The sequence below is a fragment of the Schistocerca americana genome, chromosome 2 (assembly GCF_021461395.2).
Source record: "Schistocerca americana isolate TAMUIC-IGC-003095 chromosome 2, iqSchAmer2.1, whole genome shotgun sequence".
Lineage (NCBI taxonomy): Eukaryota > Metazoa > Arthropoda > Insecta > Orthoptera > Acrididae > Schistocerca > Schistocerca americana.
In genome coordinates this window covers 473,789,334-473,812,271 of record NC_060120.1, presented here as the reverse complement: position 1 = coordinate 473,812,271, position 22,938 = coordinate 473,789,334, and the positions used below count along the sequence as shown (strand labels likewise).

The window sequence follows — 22,938 nt, the reverse complement described above, 5'->3', positions numbered from 1 at the left end:
CAAGGCGAACATGGAGGTAAGAATACATTTTCTTACCTCCATGAAGGCGAATCACAGGAGGTGGCGTAGCTCGTACTGTCGAACAATCATTGGGGCGGCGGTGAAACATGGCTCGCAATACAAAAATTGGAAACTCAGACGCCGGGTGGTATGCATGCCGAAGGTTTTTCAAATGGGGCGAATACAGTAGCTTTCAAAATCCGCAATCGCTTGAAAAAAGAATTCTAATAAATAAAAGTTAATTTCTTTTGGAAAGAGGAAAACACTAATGTATTTGTCCCGTACGCTCTGTTTGTCAGGGTCGTGCTTTATCATTATCACTTGCGACTAGCAAATTCACCTCCTTTTTTATTGCGTAACGATTACATTCTCCATGTTCAGTATAGCATCAAATGATTTTATCGTTCATTAGTGCACTGCAAGATATATACATCGGAAGAAAGATAAGTCACAAAGCGTATGTGCTAATACCCCGATGCCAGCCCCGTGTGTTACATAGAAATAATATATTTAATCGAACGTGAGTACAGCTATATGGTTTATACGTTACCGGTCAGTTTACGCTGAATGACCTTCGTTATAGTTTGCACTGAGGCGTAGCTGGCTATGTTTTTGAAGGTGTAGAATACTGTATGTAAATGGAATATGTTTTGAAACAAGTACATAGCTACAAACTTTTTTTATTCATTTATCAAACCATTTAGGCCGCATCATTAAAGAAAACCTCATTTCGAGGTTATGTGGGAAATAAAGCCATCAGGCATTCTTCCGAAGACCCAGCTCAATGTCCGCATTCTTACCTATGAATCAGCCGTTATTGTGATTCAGATTCTCCGCCCAGGACATCAACTATCAAAAGAAATGTAGTAGAAATTATGTTTATCTATTATATTTTGGTAGGTTGGTCTAAACCTCAATTTCATGCATTGCAGCGAAGCTGAAACATCAGTGTTACACTCTCATGTTCACACGTTCAGTGAAAATGCCCATGGTTTTTACTATATTTTAAAGGCAAGGGATCTTTTAGGGTACTTGCAATGAAGACGTGAGCCTGCACGTAAACAGATGCAACCTGACGCTCCTGCGCCACCAAGAAAAGACACATGAAGGACCATAGGCGTTCAAAGTTGCTAGTAAACCACAAAATAAAGTACTTATTCATTGCCAGGTTCAGTGTACATTATATTTCGTTAAATAGTTCTATATTGTGCTGTTGTCTGCTTCAGGGCGGTCATAAATGTGAGCAAACAATGAAGGACGATTAAAATAAATTAAACGAATTATTGTCCTGAATTACGTCACAAAAGCCTCATTTGCAAAATTATCAATAGGCATTTTTTTCATTATAGTTCGTTAGGCACATCACATAACCTTTCTGCCTGTGACATTTCAAATTCTCTGTGATAAAAATGTGTGCGTTTATACTGGATAAACAGACAGTGATATTCATTGTAAACTGTGTGTTGTGCAGCAGAACAAAAATTGTAATATAATTTATGAACAGCTGTAAAATGCCGCTGAATCATCCCATAAAATCTCCGTCATAAATGAACTTTTTCTCTCTAAATACGTGTGTGTGTTTATATACATTTACTAGCATTAAGGTGACAGATCCTGTATCATACAGTTATTATTGGACAAATAAATTACAAGTACTAACAGCAATCACAAAAGTGAAATTTCCAATTAAAAAAAAAAGAGAATGGTGCTGGGCTCAGAGGTACTGTGTATGTGCTGTTTTCAGTTACTAGCAGCTACACGTGTTGGTGGAGCTGGGAAATTCATCATTTATGATGATGGATATAATACTTCTCTTATACTGTACAATGCTCCCCCAAAATTTCCATTCTAAGCCCAAATTTCCCTTTTGTTAATATACTAACTGAACAGAAGGCATGTCTTTCATGCTGAATTAGAACATGAGAAATTCGAACTATATAGGTGGAAGGGAAAAAGATTTATGGAAACTGAGTAAAGGTAACAAGCAGTGGGCAAAAGGGGAACAACTCTTCAACTTCTTCATCTATATTTGAGCTTTTATTATTGAGTAAGTTTGACTTTTTACCTGAAATAGGAGGGGAAGTGCCTCATCCATATGTATATCACAATAGGCTATAGCAGAATTATAGCAGAGAAACTATGTGTAGTTTGATACCAAAAAAGAGTAGGAGGAAAAGATTATTACTGCTAGGTAGTGGCCATGACCAAACGGTACAAGACAAATTAGAAACATGGTACCAGGTTGCAAGTATTGTGAAGCCAAGTGCAAGCCTTAGCCAGATGACAGAAGGCATAGAGAATTTGTGCAAAGATTTCGGCAAGGAGGATCAGGTTATTGTGGTAGCTAGAATGAGGAACAGCATTAGGGGTGACCTGGATGAAACAGGAGTACCAACTACACACATAAGTGGAGTTTTGAGGAAGTCCTGCAGCACCATGACAAACCTTGGATTAACACAGTTGTGAGCTGTGTGAACACTAAAATGAGCAAGCTGTTGCTGATTGCAATGAAACCTCATATGGGTGCAGAGCCTGTTTCTGCAATTGGGTGGTGGAGTTGTACTAGACATGGCCTACACCTGAATAGGAGAGTAAAAGATAGGTAGGCTGAGCTTCGTGCAGATAATATCTGGGGGTGCCACCATCACACATAGCAAGATCCCTGTGGTTACAGGTGTCAGAGATGTATCTAATTTTTAGTTTAGAATCAGAATTTAACCATCCTGTTTTGAAAGAAATCAAAATAACAAAAGAGCCCCCCAAAATGCTTAAGAATGCACATAAAAGTAACTTTAGATTATTTCATCAGAATATTAGAGGAATGAGTAATAAGATAGAGGAGCTTGTTGCCTATTCGGTGAATTTAGTGAGCTCTGAAAAGGTAGACATACTGTGCTTATTTGAGCACTAGATGACCACAAGGTTAGATAAGTTACATGTAAAAGATTACTGGTGCACTTTAACATTCTACTCCTTTGAACTAGTATGGGACAAGGAGGAGTTATTATATATATAAAGACAAAACATGAAGTCAAAATCATCGAGAAAAGTAGATTTTGTAGTAATCAGCACATAGAAGTGTATGCTTGTGAATTAATAGTGGACAATAATTCACTTTTAATTGTAACTGTATATAGATCCCCACTGGGAAGTTTTGAACTATGTATGAGGAGTTAGGAGTCCTTAATGTGCTAGCTGTCAGACAGCAGCAAGCAGTTAATATTCTGTTGTGACTACAGTGTAGATTTTTTAAAGGATTATTGTAGAGAAAATTATGTGGACACCTTGGAAACTACAATTTAATCTCAATAATAAACTTAACACAGGTGGATAAAGACACTAGGAGCCTAATTGATAAGTTTTCCTATGGTGAAGGTTAAAGTAAGAAAATAACTATTCACCCAGTAACAAATGTTCTCTCTAATCATGGTATAAATTTAATTAGGATGGATGATATAGCACCTTACAGTGTACATACTCCTCAGTGGAAGTCAGCCAGAATAATTAATGACCCTAGCACAAATGGTTGTAAGAATAGTTTACAAGATATTAGTTGGGATGAAATTTATAGTGAACCAACTGATTACAAAAAATCTAATCTATTCCATGATAAATTCACACCATTATTTGAAAACAGGCTTCTGCATAACCTAATCACAAAGGACATTAAATAGCCATGTAAAAAATCATGTATCACTAGAGGAGTCAAAATATGTTGTGAAAGGAAAACGTATCTGTTGGCTCGTACAGATCCTGCAGTTGTTGCACACTATAAAGAGTACTCCAAACTACCAAGAAAAGTTATTAAAATTCAACGAACATGAGCATAATGACAGAAATCTATAATTCCAACAGCAGACTCAAGACTATATGGAATGTTGTCTAATGAGAAATAGGACAACCAGCCACAGAATAGGATAACATCACCACTGAACTGAATGGAAGGACAATAAATGATGTGTCACAGCAAATATATTCAATAATCTTTCCTTGAATATAGTAGAAAATAAAGGGACAAACATATCAAGAGAAAGATCACAGTTGTATGTTGAAAAAGCAATTCTCATAAAATTCAGTCATATGAATGTATCACCAGCTTCTCCCTCTGAAATTAAGAAAATTCATATTGTCGTGTAGATAAAACCTCATCTAGATTTGATGGTGTTTCCAACAGAGTACTAAAGATTTGTTCCTATATAATAAGCCCTATCTTATCTGGAATATGTAAGGCACCACTGACTCAAGGCATTGTTCCACGTAGGCAGAAATATGCTGTTGTTAAATCCTTCTTTAAGAAACATGATAGGAAAGTGGTCAATACTGACCTGCTTCTCTACTGGCATCATTTTCCAGAAATTTTGAGAAGGTGATGTATTCTAGAATAGTATCTCATCTGAGCAGCAATGGTATCCTCAGTAAATCACAGTTTGGATTTCAGAAGATTCACTACTGTACTGAGAATCCCATTCATATGTCCACTAACAAAATTTTGTAAGCATTAAATAATAAAATAGCATCAGCTGGTATTTTCTGGACCTAGTTGAGGCATTTGACTGTGTGAATCACAATATGCTGCTAGATAACCTGAGATTATGTATAATTGATGGTATTGCCGACCAATCATGTATGTCACACCTTTTTTAAATTAAGAAAAGAAAAAAAAAGAAACACGTGCTGAGTTCCCAAGGCTGTCTTATGTCCTCCACTGTTCCACTTACATGTAAATGGTCTGCCATCCAATATACAGTGAGCAAAAGTAGTTCTTTTGCGGGTGACACTATTATTGTAATCAATCCAGGCATACATACAGCAACAGTAGAAATACTAAACTGTGTTCTTGGTGTTGATTGGTTTCCTGTGGATGGTCTCACTCTCAGTTTTATTCTGCGCATGTGGAGGTATTACACCAATGTTCGGTGTAACATGGTGAGGAAATAATAAATGGGATTGAAACATCAAAATTTGTAGGTGACTGTATTAATGAGAATTTAAACTGGAAAAATATATTTTGGAACTCTTAAAACAACTTAGTTCAGCCAAAACTGCACCTTTGTTAGAATTATTACATATCTTAGGGATAGACAAATCAGTAATTTGACATATTTTGCATATTTTCATTCAGTAATGTCATATGGAATAATGTTATGAAGTAATTCATCTTTAAGAAAAGAAGTCTTCATTGCTCAAAAATGTGCTGTAAGAATAATGTATGGTGTTCACCCACAATCATCTTGTAGATGTCTGGTTAAGAAGCTAAACAATGGAAACTCCAGGTTGTTTGGAGAGTTAGGTATTTTGACTACTACTACTTGGCAAATTTATTCCCTCATGAAGTTTGTTGTAAATAATTCACTGCAGTTCAAAATGAACAATGATGTACATGATTACAATACCAGAAGAAAAAAAGATATGTGTTTGCACCACATTAAAATTGTCTGTAGCACAGGAAGGTGTGCACAGTGCTTCAACCAAAATTTTTGATCAGTTGGCCAGTGATATAAAATGTCTGATAGACAGCAAAGTAAAAATGGAAAATAAACTGAAAAAGTTTCTCCTTGACAACTCCTTCCATTCTGCAGAAGAACTCTATTATTGTAATGTGTGACATATGGTGGGTATGGCTGTATATCTCCTTTTTAATTTATGTCTCCTTTTTTATTAAAAAAAGGAAAAAAAACATTGTCAATTATAAGCATTTACGTGGATTTACAAAATAATTTGTTATGTAAATATAAAATGACTTGTTCCACAGCTTCACAATTTATTATGCAAATGAATGTTGCAACATCAAACTAAGTAAATATGATTGCAAACATGAAAAGTACTTACTACGTAGAGTAACAGATAGAGAGACCGTTCGAAGCTTTTTCCTGCTTCTTGTTGTGTAGCCATGCTATCACTGACAAATTGTAAAGTAGCTCAACTAATATTTTTCTTTGTTGTTTGAGTCTTTTGTGTATATATCTTTCCTTCCCATGGTTTGTGGTCAGAATATTTTCTGTAACTTTTGAAGCATGTCCTAGAACCAGTTCTGCTTTCTGAAAGCTATACCAATTAAAATGGTAGTGCCAACTCTTCTCAGGTGAGGTATAATCTTACCTCCTAATTCACCAGTTAAAGTTAAATACTCACCATTTTTACCATTTTCAGCTACCTTTTCTTGAATGCTGTACCAAATAGTTCTACCATTTCTTCTTTTCGTTGTGCATTGATAGACATCATTCAGTCATCAGCTACCTCTCTATACACCTGTCTTTACTGTTATCGGTTAACATTTCCTTGGTTCTTCACTTCAACATTTTCCTGTTTTGTGTTTTATTTTCCAATCACTGTCAGTTTAATTCACTGACAGTGAGAAGAATAGAGAAGAGAGGTAATTAAGTTCGTTGTGATCACATTCAGTACTATCTTATACAACTATATAATTTACCAAAGCAAGAGCTTGGTAGTGTTCCTCTGACTTGCAGAAAAGAAATATTTCCTAACCCATTGATACGACTTCAGGAAAAGTATCAAGCTGATTGTATTCTGATGTGATTTGTGCCTGGTCTTTGGTAATATACTAAATGATTCTTTCTGACTGGACAGAAAAGTTTACCAGACTGATTATGCTGTGCACCATACACTTTTTTCTCAGTTTCCAAATTCACTTAGGAGAGTCAGATAGACTACATATCTCAGAAGCTTTCACAAGTTACCTGTGTGCTGAAAAAGTTACACACATCTGTTCCAGAAACACAGCTGAGTAACTCCTATAAAGCCTTCTTTCATTGCTGTCTAAGATATGGCATTCTACTGTGGGCTAATTCTCCAGAAGCCACGAAAAAAATTTTTTGGCAGAAGAAAGCCATCAGGAGGATATCTGGGTTTACCAAAAATAATATATCATGTAGGGGCCAGGCCTTATTTTAAAGAGGTAAACAATTGAAATTCCAGGTTGGAATATTAACAATATTAGGAAAAGGATAGATTACTACTCATCTTACAGATGACCTGTTGAGTTGCAGACAGGCACATGAAAAGGCTGTTACGCATTATAGCTTTTGGCCAAAGCCTTCTTCAGCAAAGAAAACACACAAACATTCACGAAGCAAACACACCTCATACACACATGACCGCTGCCACTGCCAGCTCTGACTAGAATGTGATTGTCATTTGGATAGCAATCTGGAGTGGGACAGGGAAGGGGGAGGAATAGCAGGGTATGGGGGGGGGGGGGGGGGGGAGAGATAAGAGCACTGTCTGGCAAAAAAGCAGGAAAAGAACAGGGAAGGGGAAAGGATGGGAGCCACACAATTAGAATTGGAGTGGTGAAAAGGGAGGAGGTAATAGGACATAGGGGTGGAAACTGTTGGGTGTAGGGTAGGGGGATGGTAGGTTACTGTAGGTTTAGGCTGGAATAATTCTGAGAGCAGAAAATGTGTTATAAGGATCCCTGGCTCAACCTATGGTAACTTACTATACCCAGACCCTCCACCCAACAGTTTGTGCCACCTCTGTCCTGTCACAACCTTCTTTTTCATGTCTCCCACCCTTGTTGTGTGTGGCCCAGCCTTTTCCCTTCCCTGCTCTTTTCCTTTCCACTCCTTGCTTTTTTCCCCACACCCCACCTCCCTATGCTGCACCTGGCAGTCTCGTCAGGCCATGATCTAATCCCTGCATGCCCTGCCAGACAGTTCTCTTCTCTGCCCCCCCACCCTTGTATCCTGCTATTACCTCCCTCCCTCCCACTGCAGATTGCTCTTCAAGTGACATTCGCATTCCGGTCAGAGCTCTCGGTGGTAGCAGTCGTGCATGTATGAGGTGTGCTTGCTTGTGTGAATGTGTTTGTGATTTCTTTTCTGAAGAAGGCTTGGGCCAAAAGCTATAAAGTGTAATAGTCTTTTTGTAGTGCCTGTCCGGCGGGTCATCTTTACAGTGAGTAGCAGTCAATCCTTTCCCTAAAATTGTGGCTATTTCAAAGAACTGCAGATAATGATAGTCCCATCTCTTTTTACATACAGTTGCCTTTTGTGCATAAAGGGAAACACTAATAGTTACAATGTTGGACTTTGTCTTCTTAATCATAATACTCTTAAGACATTATGGTAATATAGACATACTTACACTCAAAACAAGGCAGTTATGAATACAAATTAATATTTATAAAAATAAGACGTAAAACTGGCTGAAAGAGAAAGTGTTTTACGCTTTAAATGGTTTGAAAACTGTTCAAAAGTTGACTTGCTCTACTAAATAACTCTTAATTCTATTAGTTTATTTGTTCTTTATACACATTTTTGTCTCTTTGGGGTCTTGACTTATGCATATGATTATGCAAGTAACTAAATTACGATCAGCTCATATTTTACTATTAACTACATTGGGAAATTTTTGTGTATGTCCTCTATTCTTTTATTTATTAATTTCTTTGGCCAGGAATCATCTTACAATGATTTGTCATCACAATGCAATGAAAATAAATGATTCAAAAAAATATATAAACACAAAATATATAAGTGTGTTTTTATAGTGATAGGAGAAGTGGTCAGTTGTGGTCTTGATAAAGGAACCTTTTTGATATTTTCCTGAAATGATGAGGAAAATCTAAATCAAGATGGCCAGATGGAGCAAACTCCATACGAGGTCAGTGTCTTAACAACTGCACTGCCTCACTCTGTTGCTCCCTATTGTACACTGTTGTTTGATATAAAATACAGTTTTGCTCTTCATTGCTGTACCCATCAAGGAAACTTGCTGGTGACTGCAGAACCATGAACATGCTGCTATGCCCCTTGCACTAACTCCATTATATTTGGGAAACAGCCTGTAAACATCCATTATTCCCCATATATCTCTTCGTGTCCTCCTCTCAGTCCCCTGGAAAACAGAGTCAGCATCCTCGGACCCCACCCCCATGATGAATGAGAGATTGAACTCAGGAAAATGACAAGACTGTGACAAACTGATGATAGAATCTTAAGAATAAAAGATGCTGATGACATTCTTGTGTGTTTGTTTAATGTTAATTGACAGTCAGTGTTCATCTCTAAAAACTTTGTGTTTGTTACACAATCTGTAAATTTATCATCTATGCTTAATGTGACAGAATTATGTTCCCTCTTTATGCTGAAGTTCTTACTGTTTGTTTTTCTCTTTATAGTCAGTGTTAACTCACTGCACACTGTCAGTTTACTCAAGCCATTGTTTCCCATTTGTGGTAGATGCTGCGGTAATTGACAATAAACAATTGTGCCTGTTTTTGCAACCAACAACTTGTTGCTCTTGATGTTCAAACATTACTTGAGTGTTGCTAATATGATTGTACAATACACATAATATGGCTACACATTGACATTTCTGGCAAAAAAGCTACTAGTATGGTAACGTAATTTCTGTTCCCTAAGGGATTGATTGTGATGAGTCCCAAAACCATTGGAATGTTTGATTTCAGTGGCCACCCACAAATCCTACCATCAGAGTGACTGATTTCAGCATGTGTTTCCATCTAACCACCACAAGTCTTATGCTGGCCGCGAGTAGGGTTTCAAACGAAAAATGACCTATATATACCAAATTTTAAAGTTGCGGTCATGTACGCCACCATGCCCCTTTATTTCTGTTACAGAAACCAGTATTATTTTGAAAAGAACTGTGAACTTTCTGTTTCCAGTGATTATACGTATGATACATTGTATATGTTGGTAACAGTGCAGGTTTCTAGCGTCTGTAAATGATTATCTTAGCTTGTATTTACTTTTGTTTCGCTGAAGCAGTTTGTTCAAATGGTTCAAATGGCTCTGAGCACTATGGGATTTAACATCTGTGGTCATCAATCCCCTGGAACTTAGAACTACTTAAACCTAACTAACGTAAGGACATCACACACATCCGTGCCCGAGGGAGGATTCGAACCTGCGACCGTAGCAGTCGCGCGGTTCTGGACTGAGCGCCTAGAACCGCTAGACCACCGCGGCCGGCACAGTTTGTTCATGTGTTACTGAATGTTTGTTGCCCAAGTGCTACATATGTTTGTGGAAGTGCTTATCCTTTAGTGTGCAATAAATACAAACTATGCCACACATCAAGAAACTCAATAAAAGGGAATTCCTGTTCACAAACAAAGCAAGCCACACTGTTGAAAGTAACCTATGTATCAATTCTTCAGGGAAGAAACTCCCACATGGCACACCTCCTGGTGATTCGAATTTTTGTGTTAACAATGACACTGTTTGTAGTGGATTTGTTGTTGTTGATGTGGGCATCTTATCTTATTTGATAAAGGAAGTGGCAAAATGTAAGCAATGTGACGATGTAGGTTGTCTGGAAATAACTGAACAACATAGTAGCAGGAAGGGTTTAGCATCAAAATTTGTTGTTCTGTGTAGATCCTGCAATAAACCTACCTCAGAAATGACTTCGAACATTGTGCATAATTCATATGATGTGAATTTGAAGTTAGTGTATGCAACGCATGCAATAGGAAAAGGAAAAAAAGGCTGCTCAAACGTTTTGTAGCTTGATGGACCTTCCTCCTCCTCCCAGTAGGTTCAGCAAGTACATGAAAATACTTTTAGGTGCCTTGATGGTTGTGTCTAAAGCATCTATGAAACGTGCAGTAGGAGAAACTGTAAATATGACTGGAACCAGTACTGCCACACCTGCTATAGCAACACTGAAGGACATATTGAACATCAGTCTTCTAAGAATTGTGATGGTTACAGTGAAGGTATGGAGTGTAATGGAGCTCAACAAACATTTCAGAGGTTGATGCCCGTTTATAACATTAGATATACGAAGTACCTGGGCGATGGGGACTCTAAAGCTTTCAATACAATTAATAAGTTCAATGTTTATGGTGATACCTTGGTAACAAACCTGGAGTGTTGTGGATAAGATCAAAAGAGGATGGGTGCTAGATTGAGGAAGCTATGAAGAGAAATGAAAGGAAAGTTGCTGTCTGATGGAAAATCTCTGTCTAGCCGAAGCAGAAACTGAAACAGACTTTCTTCAGAGTTATTATGGATTGGCCATTAGATGAACTGCACCTCTGAATGATGTTACAGTAATGAGAAAAGCTGTATGGGCCACCTACTTTCATAAGTCGTCCACAATGACCACCCTGTTCACAGATTTTGCTCTAAAGGAGCAGATTCTTGGTGTGGTTACCAAAAAGTAAAAGAAAGGGGTCAAATATACCATCATAAGTGCCCTCTTCCTGAGCCTGTTATGAATGAAATAAAACCAATTTCTAGAGACCCGAGTGACCCTGTTTTGCGTAGTAAATGTCTTCATGAAAGTTTCAACCATTGCATATGGGGAAGATTACCCAAGAATGTTTTTGTGAGACTAAATACATGCAAAGTTGGTGTACTAGATGCAGTGATATGTCTCAATGATTGAGTGATAGGAAGGTTGGAAGTCCTGAGAAATTTAGGCATAAAATATGGCTCTAATATGGAAGATCAATTGCTTGTGTGTGACAGACAATGGATGCATGACGCTGAAAGATTCGCTCTTCAAGTTACCAAAGAAGCAAGAAGTGCTAAAAGGAATGCCAAGAGGAAGCTTGAAGATGAAGAAATGCTACAGGAAGAAAACTATGCTTCAGGGATATTCTGAGGCACAGTTTAATTGGACTCATATCTTCATTCACAATTTCCTGCAAGTTGTATTTTTCAGAATTCAGGTACAAATATTTCCTAAAGTTTATAAAGCATTGCTCTAATTTTCTTCTGTAACTTGCAATAGTCCATACGTATGTAGTAGACCTAAGCCTTATTGCACCGAGCGAGGTGGCACAGTGGTTAGACACTGGACTCGCTTTCGGGAGGATGACGGTTCAATCCCGCGCCTGGCCATCCCAATTTAGGTTTTCCGTGATTTCCCTACATCGCTCCAGGCAAATGCCGGGATGGTTCCTTTGAAAGGGCACGGCCGACCTCCTTCCCCGTCCTTCTCTACTCCAATGAGATCGATGACCTTGCTGTCTGGTCTCCTTCCCCAAACAACCCCCAACCCTTTATTGCAGAATCAACTAAATTATAGAAAAAATAACATTTTTATTAGGAAAAAATTATAAAAATTAAAATGTAAGATATGATATTTTTTTATCATTGTAATGTACATAATAGGTGGAATTAAATAGGTCTAGTACCTCAGCCATCATGTCTTGCATATCTGGTAAAAATTTGGTCGCCTTCAAATGTATAACCTTGGGTTAAGTGGTACCTCAATTTGAGGAAGCATTTTGGAAAAAAATTGCATCAATTTCTTTGTAATTTTTTTAATCACAGCTAAACAGGTTCAAAAATATTCAAAATACTTCTAATTTGTTTAGAAAGTGTGCTGCGTTACCTGATATCAAAAAAAATCTGTAAAACATATACATTATAAACAGTGCCTGAAAGAAATAGGTGTGGATTTTTATGTTAATATTGAGCTAGAAAAGTACCCTGTATCTAAGTGGGAAACAGTACGAGCCCCAGTAGTTAGGCATTTTCACTCATGGCAACAATGGTGGAGATAACCATCAAGAGCTTGAGTATTTAATTCAATTTGGGACAGCTTAAAAACCAAGAATATTTTATCCAACATACATTGATATAAGCATAATACGGAAAATATTTCTTATAGCATGTGGTTTCCACATCAACAGACTGGGAAAGGCATTATTTTAGTTGTAAGACCTCAGATGTAGTTCATATGAAATCAAACATGCAGCAGGGTGTTAAGCAAGTTATACCTTTGAAAGATGAAAGTGAAGTGTGTCTAGAATTAAGCTTACAATGTGACGAAACAGTAGTGATTTTTATCAAGACGAAGAGTGATGCTGGAAATGCTTTTTTTTAGCAGAAGTAAACATTCCAATAGCTCCAACCTAGACAAATAGTGTATGTAATGCAGATATGCCACATGAGTACTCACTTGAGAAAGAGAATAGTTATAAAATATTTATGTTCCTGCAAGTTAATATGTACTGTATGAAAAATAAACTATTAGAACTGGAACGTTTTTGTAGCATTAAGGGTGTAGATGTGATATGTGTGTCAGAACAATGGCTAACAGAAAATCAAGTTGACACTTTTGTTGCTCAAGAATATGTTGTAGCTGACACAATGTGAAGGAAACACAGAAAAATGGTGGTGCTGAAATTAAAATCAAGCATGATCTAAAAGTTTCAAAATTAGACATGACACTATATTGTTCAGAAATAAATTCTGACATTAGTAGTATAAGACTGATAGAAGAAAATATAATAATCATTAGCCTATATAGGTCTCCAAAAGGAGATATAAATGTATTTTTTGAACAGTTGTAGTTAGTAGCTAAGTGACTTTTTAAAGTTTAAAACAAAACTTGTTATCTCTGTGGATTTTAATACTGAAATGGAAGATTCAAGGCAACAAGAGTCCAGAATGTTTCTTAATATATGAAGATCCTTAAAAATGAATAAGTGTCCTATTCGTTTGATGCATGTCTAGACAGTATTATTGTTAAATTACATAGAGAGGAAATGTGGCTAGTGGAGGTTTTGCAGATGATGGTCCATTGCTTTTAACACTTTATCATAAGCAACCAACTTATTCCAATGAATTGAATGTGGCATGTGTAATGGTCAAAGAGAGAGGAGCACATTCTGTTATTTATTGACAAGCTAAAGAATGCAAATTGGGATTCTCTACATGTGTGTAAAGAGGTAAAACTGCAGTTGTAAATTATGTTGATGACCTTTAAAAAAAATAAAAATATGGAGACTTATGGTATTCATGTTCTCCACAAATTAAGGTTAATTCCTCATTTAAATGTAAAAATACAAAAAAATAACTGAGGATCTCACAGAAATTAGAGAAAACATGCTTACAAATAAAAGTGAGGATAATTGAAGGGCTGAGCAAAGGGATTTTGTTTGCAGTGCTTACCTTAGAAGTAAAAGTATTACAAAGTTAAGATCATACAAGCCAGCTTGTGAAGGGTACATAGAAGGTGCTCCAAATAAGTATGAGGCAGCATGGGAAGTTATTAGTGTCAACCTCTGCTTGATCCAGGAGAATTGAATGACTGCTTTGTCACATCTGCTTGGTCCCCAGCTCTTGGAAGAGCATTTATATCATTGGGATAAACCCAAGCCAGATGAAGTCTGTAAAACTGTTTCCGAATTATCTAGTTCCAAAATTATGGACTGCTATTGGATGTCTCACTATGTCATTAAAAGAACAGTTCACTTGATAAGTAAGCCACTAAGTTTTATTTTTAATAAATGTTTAGAATATGGAGTTTTTCCAGATTCATTCAAAATCTCATAAATTATCCACATATTCAATAAGGATGGTAAAGAACCCCTCCCCCCATCCCCAGAAGTACTGACCAGTTTCTGTTGTGCCAATACTCTCAAAACTATATGAATTACTCATGTGATTGTTTCCTATTTGTGGTAGATGGTGCTGTAATCGACAAATATCAATTGTGCCTGTTTTTGCAACTAACATATTGTTGCTATTGATGTTCAAACATTACTTGAGTATTGCTAATGTGATTGTACAATACACATAATATGGCTACACATTGACATTTCTGGCAAAAATCTACTTGTATGGTAATGTGATTTCTGTTCCCTAAGGGATTGATTGTGATGAGTCCCAAAACCATTGGAATGTTTGATTTCAGTGGCCACCCACAAATCCTGCCATCAGAGTCACTGATTTCAGTATGTGTTTCCATCTAACCACCACAAGTCTCGTGCTGGCTGTGACACAGCTACCAGCAGAATACATACCACAACCATTGTGATAAGGTAAAATGTCCATAAGTGTTGGTGACAGGTACACTTGCCATGGATACTCACTAAAATCTACCACCCAACCGGTGAGAGGCAAGGGGACCCACTGATATCAAGCATCCCCACGAAAACAGAAAACCGTTACATCAATGCTGTTATTCATGTATCACGCTAAACTTACACAGATGGAAAAAAGTTGCAACACCAAGAAGGAAATGTACAACATAAATGAAATTTGGTAGCTCCGTTTCTATGTCTGCAAGATGTGATCTACATAAAAATTTTGCATTGCATAAGAGTGGTGTAGTAACTCCACTTTGAAGGTTTGCTTTAAATACACAGCGTAATGATAACTGAGCATTAGTTACCTTTAAGATTGGACACTCTGTTCAATAATGACTATTCGACAGGTGCATCATTCTTTGGCGGCACGTTTTCTGATTGAGAGAAGGCATATTACAAGGCATATATCATGTTCATTGAAACTACATTGCATGCAATTACTAAACTGAAAAATAATTTTGCTAACTACACATATAAGACAAAATACTTAAAAAGCAACAAATGCTACTAGAGCATGAACATTTGCAAATTTTTGACAAAAACTAATTTAGGATTAAATGTACAGAAATGTGTCTCTAAATCTCTTCTTCAAAGATCTGCTCACACTTGGTTTTCTATTTTTACATTTGTTAACAATATAAAACTGAATTATAGGACATGAATGTACATAATCAATGCTTAATATGTCTTCAGATCTCCAGTCCAGTGATGGGCCTATCCATGTGCCACAGTTGAAGAGTTGCTAATCTTAGTGCTACTGTTCATGAACAGCATTCCATAGGATGGTTTCCAACAGCATAACAACTGTGCACATACTGCTGTTGTAACCTAACATGCTGTACATAGTGTCAACATGTTGCCTATGCCTGCATGATTACCAGATCTGCCTCCAATCGAGCCTTTAAGGCGACAAAGACGCCATTATCTATACCTCACTGATTTTGAACGAGGTCATGCAGTAGGGCTAAGAGAAGCTGGATGTTCCTTGTATGATATAGCAGAAAGACTTGGGAGGAATGTAGCCACAGTACATGACTGCTGGCAGCAGTCATTATGAGAATGTGTGTCTGCAAGAAGACTGGGCTCTGGATGGCCACATAGCACTAGTTGGCACCAAAGTGATGCAACAAATTGTTATAAATTGGTAGCTTCAAGAATAAATTTCTTTACTTCCATTTATGATCACAAACTTGTTAAGTCCTCAGGCAACCAATTTTGGTCAGCAGTGACCATCTTCAGATCTGTTTTAAAAACACATACTAATATTACGAAGCCAAAATCATTTTGTCAAAAGATGAACACAATATTTTGATGATGCCACTATAGCTTCATTATATTAGGACATATTTTTAAAACAAATCTGAAGATGGCCATTGCTGACCAAAACAGGTATTCTATCACAGACAGAAATAAAGAAATTTATTCTACATTTTGTGAATCACTGTTCTGCTTGCGGCCACATCGCAGCTTGTGGTTACTTCCAGGACAGTTCTGCACGAGACATTTTGCATGGTGCATTCCAATGACCCCAAACCACCACCATTTGTGACTTTAGTCATGTCAAGCAAGAGCCTGTTGGAGGGCTGTTGTGTTTTCTGATGAAAGCTGGTTTTGCATCAGTGCCAGTGGTTGCCATGTGTTGGTTTTGGGGCCAGTTGAGGGCCTGCAACCAACCTGTCTGTGTGCTAGATAGACTGGTCCTACACCTGGAGTTATGGTCTGGGTTGTGACTTGGTGTGACAGCAGTTGCACTCTTGTGGTTATCCATGTACCCTGACTGCAAAATTGTACGTCAGTTTGGTGATTCAAACTGTTGTGCTACTGTTCATGAACAGCATTCCATGGGATGGTTTCCAACAGCATAACAACTGTGCACATACTGCTGTTGTAACCTAACATGCTCTACATAGTGTCAACATGTTTCCTATGCCTGCATGATTACCAGATCTGCCTCCAATCGAGCAAATAAGGGACGTCATCAGATGACAAGTCCAGCATCATCGACAAATAGTATTAACTGTCCCTGTATTGACTGACCAAGTGTAATAGGCGTGGAACTCCATTCCACAAACTGACATCCGGCACCTGTAAAACACAATGCAGGCACATTTGGATGGTTGCATTTAACATTCTGGCAGTTACTCCAGTTATTAAAGTACCACCATTTAACATTTGCTATGTCTTATCTCACAATTAAAATTAATGTGTGATCTTTCAGTGTTAATCACTTAAATATGCACCTAGACAAATTTATTCCCAAAATTTCATTACTGTACATTAATTATTTTGTGATATTGTGATTTTTTCTCCATCAGTGTAGTTTCTAACTAGACATTGAAGTGAGTAACCGTATTGTACTGTACAATCATATTTGCAACATTAAATTAAATTTCGAACATAAATATCACCCTTTAGAAAACAAAGGTTTACATTTACAACATAAAAAAAAGTAGAATCAGGTGCATCAGTTGCCAATCACAAAAACAGGCACACTTGATATTTGTCAATTATTGCACCTTCTACCACAGTGATTTGAGTAAACTGCATATGTATTTTGGTGTAGAATCTGAATATGCAATAAAAAGTGGTTCTCATTTGAAAATACAAGATTGACTCCGTCCAAAAATGAAGGCTGTGTAGGAGGTGACCAGTTGTAGCACAGACAGGTACCCTCTTTATGAACTATTCGCCTAGAACATTATTTTCATACAATGCATCTTTTTTGAGATATTTAGTTGTCTCAAGTTAGGAACAAAATTGGACCCAATACATTACCACTACAAATGCCTATGTTTATAAGTTTCTTCTCTGAAGATTGTTTTACTAAGACTTTATCATCAACAAGTGTGTGAACTGTCTCTACATTTTGCATCCTGTTTCCCAAGTAAGACTGGAACCACTTGTTTGCTGTTCATCTTGCATCTAGTGCTTGTAGCTTGTTTAGTCACATTGTGTGGTCAACAGTGTTAAAAGCCCTGGAAACATCTAAGAATGTGTCTGAAACACAGTCATCATTGTCAAGAGCTGAAAGTACTACTTTTATCTCTGTAATGGCTTATGTTGCACATCCCCTGCTTTCGGAACAAATGTGTGCTTTGATAGAAAGATTGTATTTATTCATGTGACTCATTAGTCTATCTTTCATGATTGATTCAGTTATTTTTGATAATGCAGACAGTAGTGAAACTGACCTATAGTTTTGAATACACTTTGCATTTCCTTTCTTTATCAAGAGCACAACTTGTGCAAACTTTAGGTACTCTGGAAGAATACCTGGACTGAGTGACTCACATATTGTGTTTGTCAATGGTTTCTTTATCAAAAGCACAACTTGTGCAAACTTTAGGTACTCTGGAAGAATACCTGGACTGAGTGACTCATATATTGTGTTTGTCAATGGTTCTTGTATTCTGTCTGTGCACATCTCAGAACAAAGACTGTAACCTCATCAACCCCTGCTGCTGACTTATTATTATTATTTTTTTTAATTTCTGCATTGTCATCCTGATTTCAAGCTCTATTGTGGGAAACATAACACAGGTCCGCAAAAAATATTTTTTGAAAGTTGCTTGAAATTTTATAACTGAACTTTATGTACTTTTCAGTCATGTAGTCATGCAATCCATTTTTTTCTATCACGTCAGGTTTTCTCACAAAAAAGGGAGTATTTTTGGGTATAACAACAACATTTAGGCATTTTATCACATTTTTTCCAACGTTGATGAACCATGGACCTTGCCATCAATGGGAAGGCTTACGTGCCTCAACAATACAGATGGCCGTACCATAGGTGCAACCACAATGGAGGGGTATCTGTTGAGAGGCCAGAAGAGGGGCAGCAGCCTTTTCAGTAGTTGCAGGGGCAACAGTCTGGATGATTGACTGATCTGGCTTTGTAATACTATCCAAAACGGCCTTACTATGCTGGTACTGCGAAGGGCTGAAAGCAGGGGGAAACTGCAGCTGTAATTTTTCCCGAGGGTATGCAGCTTTACTGTATGGTTAAATGATGATGACATCCTCATGGGTAAAATATTCCGGAGGTAAAATAGTCCCCCAATCGGATCTCCGGGCGGGGATTACTCAGGGGGACGTCATTATCAGGAGAAAGAAAACGGCATTCCATGGATTGGAGTGTGGAATGTCATATCCCTTAATCGGACAGGTAGGTTAGAAAATTTAAAAAGGGAAATGGATAGGTTAAAGTTAGATATAGTGGGAATTAGTGAAGTTTGGTGGCAGGAGGAACAAGACTTTTGGTCAGGTGAATACAGGGTTATAAATACAAAATCAAATAGGCATAATGCAGGAGTAGGTTTAATAATGAATAAAAAAGATAGGAATGTGGGTAAGCTACTACAAACAGCATAGTGAACGCATTATTGTGGCCAAGATAGATACAAAGCCCACGCCTACCACAGTAGTACAAGTCTATATGCCAACTAGCTCCATAGATGAGGAAGAGATTGATGAAATGCATGATGAGATAAAAGAAATTATTCAGATAGTGAAGGGAGAAGAAAATTTAATATTTATGGGTGACTGGAATTCAATAGTAGGAAAACAAACAGAAGGAAATGTAGTAGATGAATATGGAATGAGGGTAAGGAATGAAAGAGGAAGCCGCCTGGTAGAATTTTGCACAGAGCATAACTTAATCATAGCTAACACTTGATTCAAGAATCATGAAAGAAGGCTGTATATGTAGATTATATAATGGTAAGACAGAGATGTAGGAACCAGGTTTTAAATTTTAAGACATTGCCAGGGCAGATGTGGACTCTGACCATAATCTATTGGTTATGAACTGTAGATTAAAACTGAAGAAATTGCAAAAAGGTGGGAATTTAAGGAGATGCCACCTGGATAAACTGACAGAACCAGAGGTTGTAGAGTGTTTCAGGGAGAGCATTGGGGAACGATTGACAAGAATGATGGAAAGAAATACAGTAGAAGAATAATGGGCAGCTTTGAGAGATGAAATAGTGAAGGCAACAGAGGATCAATTAGGTAAAAAGACGAGGGTAGTAGAAATCCTTGGGTAACAGAAGATATATCGAATTTAATTGATGAAAGGAGAAAATATAAAAATGCAGTAAATGAAGAAGGCAAAAAGGAATACAAACGTCTCAAAAATGAAATTGACAGTTATAAGAGTCGAGGGGCATGAAAGGGAAGCAGTGGTTGGGAAGGGAGTGAGACAGGGTTGTAGCCTATCCCTGATGTTATTAAATCTGTAGATTGAGCAAGCAGTGAAGGAAACAAAAGAAAAATTCGGAATAGGAATTAAAATCCATGGAGAAGAGATAAAAACTTTGAGGTTTTCTGAGAACATTGTAATTCTGTCAGAGACAGCAAAGGACCTGGAAGAGAAGTTGAACGGAATGGACAGTGTCTTGAAAGGAGGATATAAGATGAACATCAACAAAAGCAAAATGAGGATAATGGAATGTAGTCGAATTAAATCGGGTGTTGCTTAGGGAATTAGATTAGGTAATGAGTCACTTAAAGTAGTAAAGGAGTTTTGCTGTTTGGGTAGAAAAATAACTGATGATGGTCTAAGTAGAGAGGATATAAAATGTAGACAGGCAATGGCAAGGAAAGTGTTTCTGAAGAAGAGAAATTTGTTAACATCGAGTATAGATTTAAGTGTCAGGAAGTCGTTTCTGAAAGTATTTGTATGGAGTGTAGCCATGTATGGAAGTGAAACATGGACGATAAATAGTTCAGACAACAAGAGAATAGAAGCTTTCAAAATGTGGTGCTACAGAAGAATGCTGAAGATTAGATGGGTAGATCACATCACTAATGAGGAGGTATTGAATAGAATTGGGGAGAAGAGGAGTAAGTGGCACAACTTGACTAGAAGAAGGGATCGGTTGGTAGGACATGTTCTGAGGCAAACAAGGGATCACCAATTTAGTATTGGAGGGCAGCGTGGAGGGTAAAAATCGTAGAGGGAGACCAAGAGATGAATACACTAAGCAGATTCAGAAGGATGTAGGTTGCAGTAGGTACAGGGAGATGAAGAAGCGTGCACAGGATAGAGTAGCATGGAGAGCTGCATCAAACCAGTCTCAGGACTGCAGACCACAACAACAACAACAACATAAAATTTTATTTTATTTATAAATTATTTTCTAAACTACATTTCCAGTACATTTCTCCATTTATCTTTAAGCTCATAAGTCCTTACAATAACACTCTCACTTTCTGTTGAAGCTTCTTTTATTGATTTTCCAGCTGTGGACTCGTTGAGGTTCATCTCTTTTTATCATCCAGCAGTAGTCCACTATCATGTTGATGTTCCATCTTCCTTGATATCTTATTTCCAATTCTTTGATGTCTTGGTGGAATCTTTCACCCTGCTCTTCACTTACATCACCAAGGTTTGCAGGGAAGTAGTCAAGATGTGAGTGGAGAAAATGAACTTTAATGCTCATGGATAAGAAGATAGAGAGTGTACAATCCACAAAGTTTTTGGGCATGCACATTGATCAAAACTTAAGCTGGAAAGACCATCTCAAGTACTTATTCCACAGGCTCAATTCGGCATGTTTTTCATTGAGGATATTATCTAGAGTATGCAGCACAGACTGTACTAGACTAGTGTATTTTGCTTACTTTCAGTCCATCGTGTCTTATGGCATAGTGTTCTGGGGTAAAACTAAATCAAGCTTAACAGATATCTTCAAATTTCAGAAAAGAGCTGTACGAATCATAACACATAACTCTCCAAGAACTCATTGTAGGCCCCTTTTCAAATAACTGCAAATACTCACAATACCATCACTGTATATTTTTAAAAGAATTCTGTGTACAAGAGCACATATGAAAAATCTACGTACAAATGAGGACTGCCATAATTATAATACTAGAACTCGTAAGAATTTGTATGTAGAAAGGGTAAGGACAACACAAACCCAAAAGCATGTAAGTTATTTTGGAATAAAACTCTACAATGCTCTGCCAGTGTACATGAAGGCAATAATAGATGAAGTAAAATTTAAGACTGAACTTAAAAATTACCTTTTAAGCAAAACTTTCTATGACGTAGATGAGTACTTAGATTGTGTGTAAATTTATTGCCAAAAATTTTAATTTGTATGTCTAAACTTGTACTTTTAAAAAATGTCTTGAAAGTGATATTCCATTATTATGTCTGTAGTACTTGTACTAGTATGATAACTTTGTTGTGACAATTCCTACATCATGTAAATGATATACAGGAAGATAATAAAATGAAATGAAATGAAATGAAATGAAAGTTGGGATCTGTCATTAGTTTTCTAATGTCTTGTCCGACAAAGATTCCTTCCTTTAGCTTTGCCTCGGATAAACCAGGAAACTGTCCACAAAGATATCTGAAACACTCCCCTTCTTTTGGCAATGCCTTAACAAATTATTTCGTCAGCCCCAACTTAATGTGAAGTGGTGGAAGTAACACCTTTTTGGGATCCACAAGGCTTTTCCTCTCAACATTTTTAAGCCCTACCTGTAAGGTTTTTCTCAAGGGCCAAGCTTTTTTTATGTAGTGTTGCTTTCTGTCTCTACTGTCCCATTCACAGAGAAAGCAAGCGAACTTTGTATAGCCACTTTGTTGATCAAGCAGCATTGCAATTACTTTTAAATCATCACATAGTGTCCATTTGTGGTCTGAATATAGAATTTGCTTAAAACCAGTTCAAAGTTTTCATAACATTCTTTTAAGTGAACTGAGTGTCCAACTGGTATAGAACATGCTTATTGCCATTGTGTAGAAGTACTACTTTAAGGGTTCTTTTTGAAGAATCAATAAAAAGTCTCCACTCATCAGGAGCATATTCTATTTTGAAATATGCCATAAGTTCAGGAACATCACTGCAAAACACCAGGTCACCTTCTTGAGAGAAGAAAGATACAAACTCCTTTTCTCTCAATCAATACCAAGTAAAGGGATGTGCCTGGAGCCAACATATGTTTATCTTTCAATCTAGATCCTAAAACCTTTGCCAATTCTTTAGAAAGGCCTAGGTCTCTAACTAAATCGTTCACTTCAGGTTGTGAGAATGGAATGGGATCGGTTGTGCAAGGATCGTAGCAATCTCTGTCTTCTTCACTATCACCTTGCTGAGCCA

General features: G+C 37.2%; 1 protein-coding gene across 5 annotated transcripts in view; it reads left to right on the top strand.

The window, feature by feature from the left end:
* Positions 1 to 331: 331 nt before the first annotated feature.
* LOC124595874 (nudix hydrolase 8) overlaps positions 332 to 22,938 on the top strand; it is a 104,630-nt gene continuing 82,023 nt past the window's right edge. For 2 of the 5 annotated variants that reach the window (XR_006978255.1, XM_047134780.1), the window contains exon 1: positions 337 to 520. Coding sequence is in view for 3 of the 5 variants with exons in the window: in XM_047134780.1 (XP_046990736.1) it covers positions 393 to 520 (128 nt within the window). In the remaining 2 variants the exon portion in view is untranslated. Of the gene's footprint in view, positions 521 to 22,938 lie in introns of all 5 variants that reach the window. The other 3 variants (XM_047134781.1, XM_047134782.1, XM_047134783.1) reach the window with 3 other exon arrangements.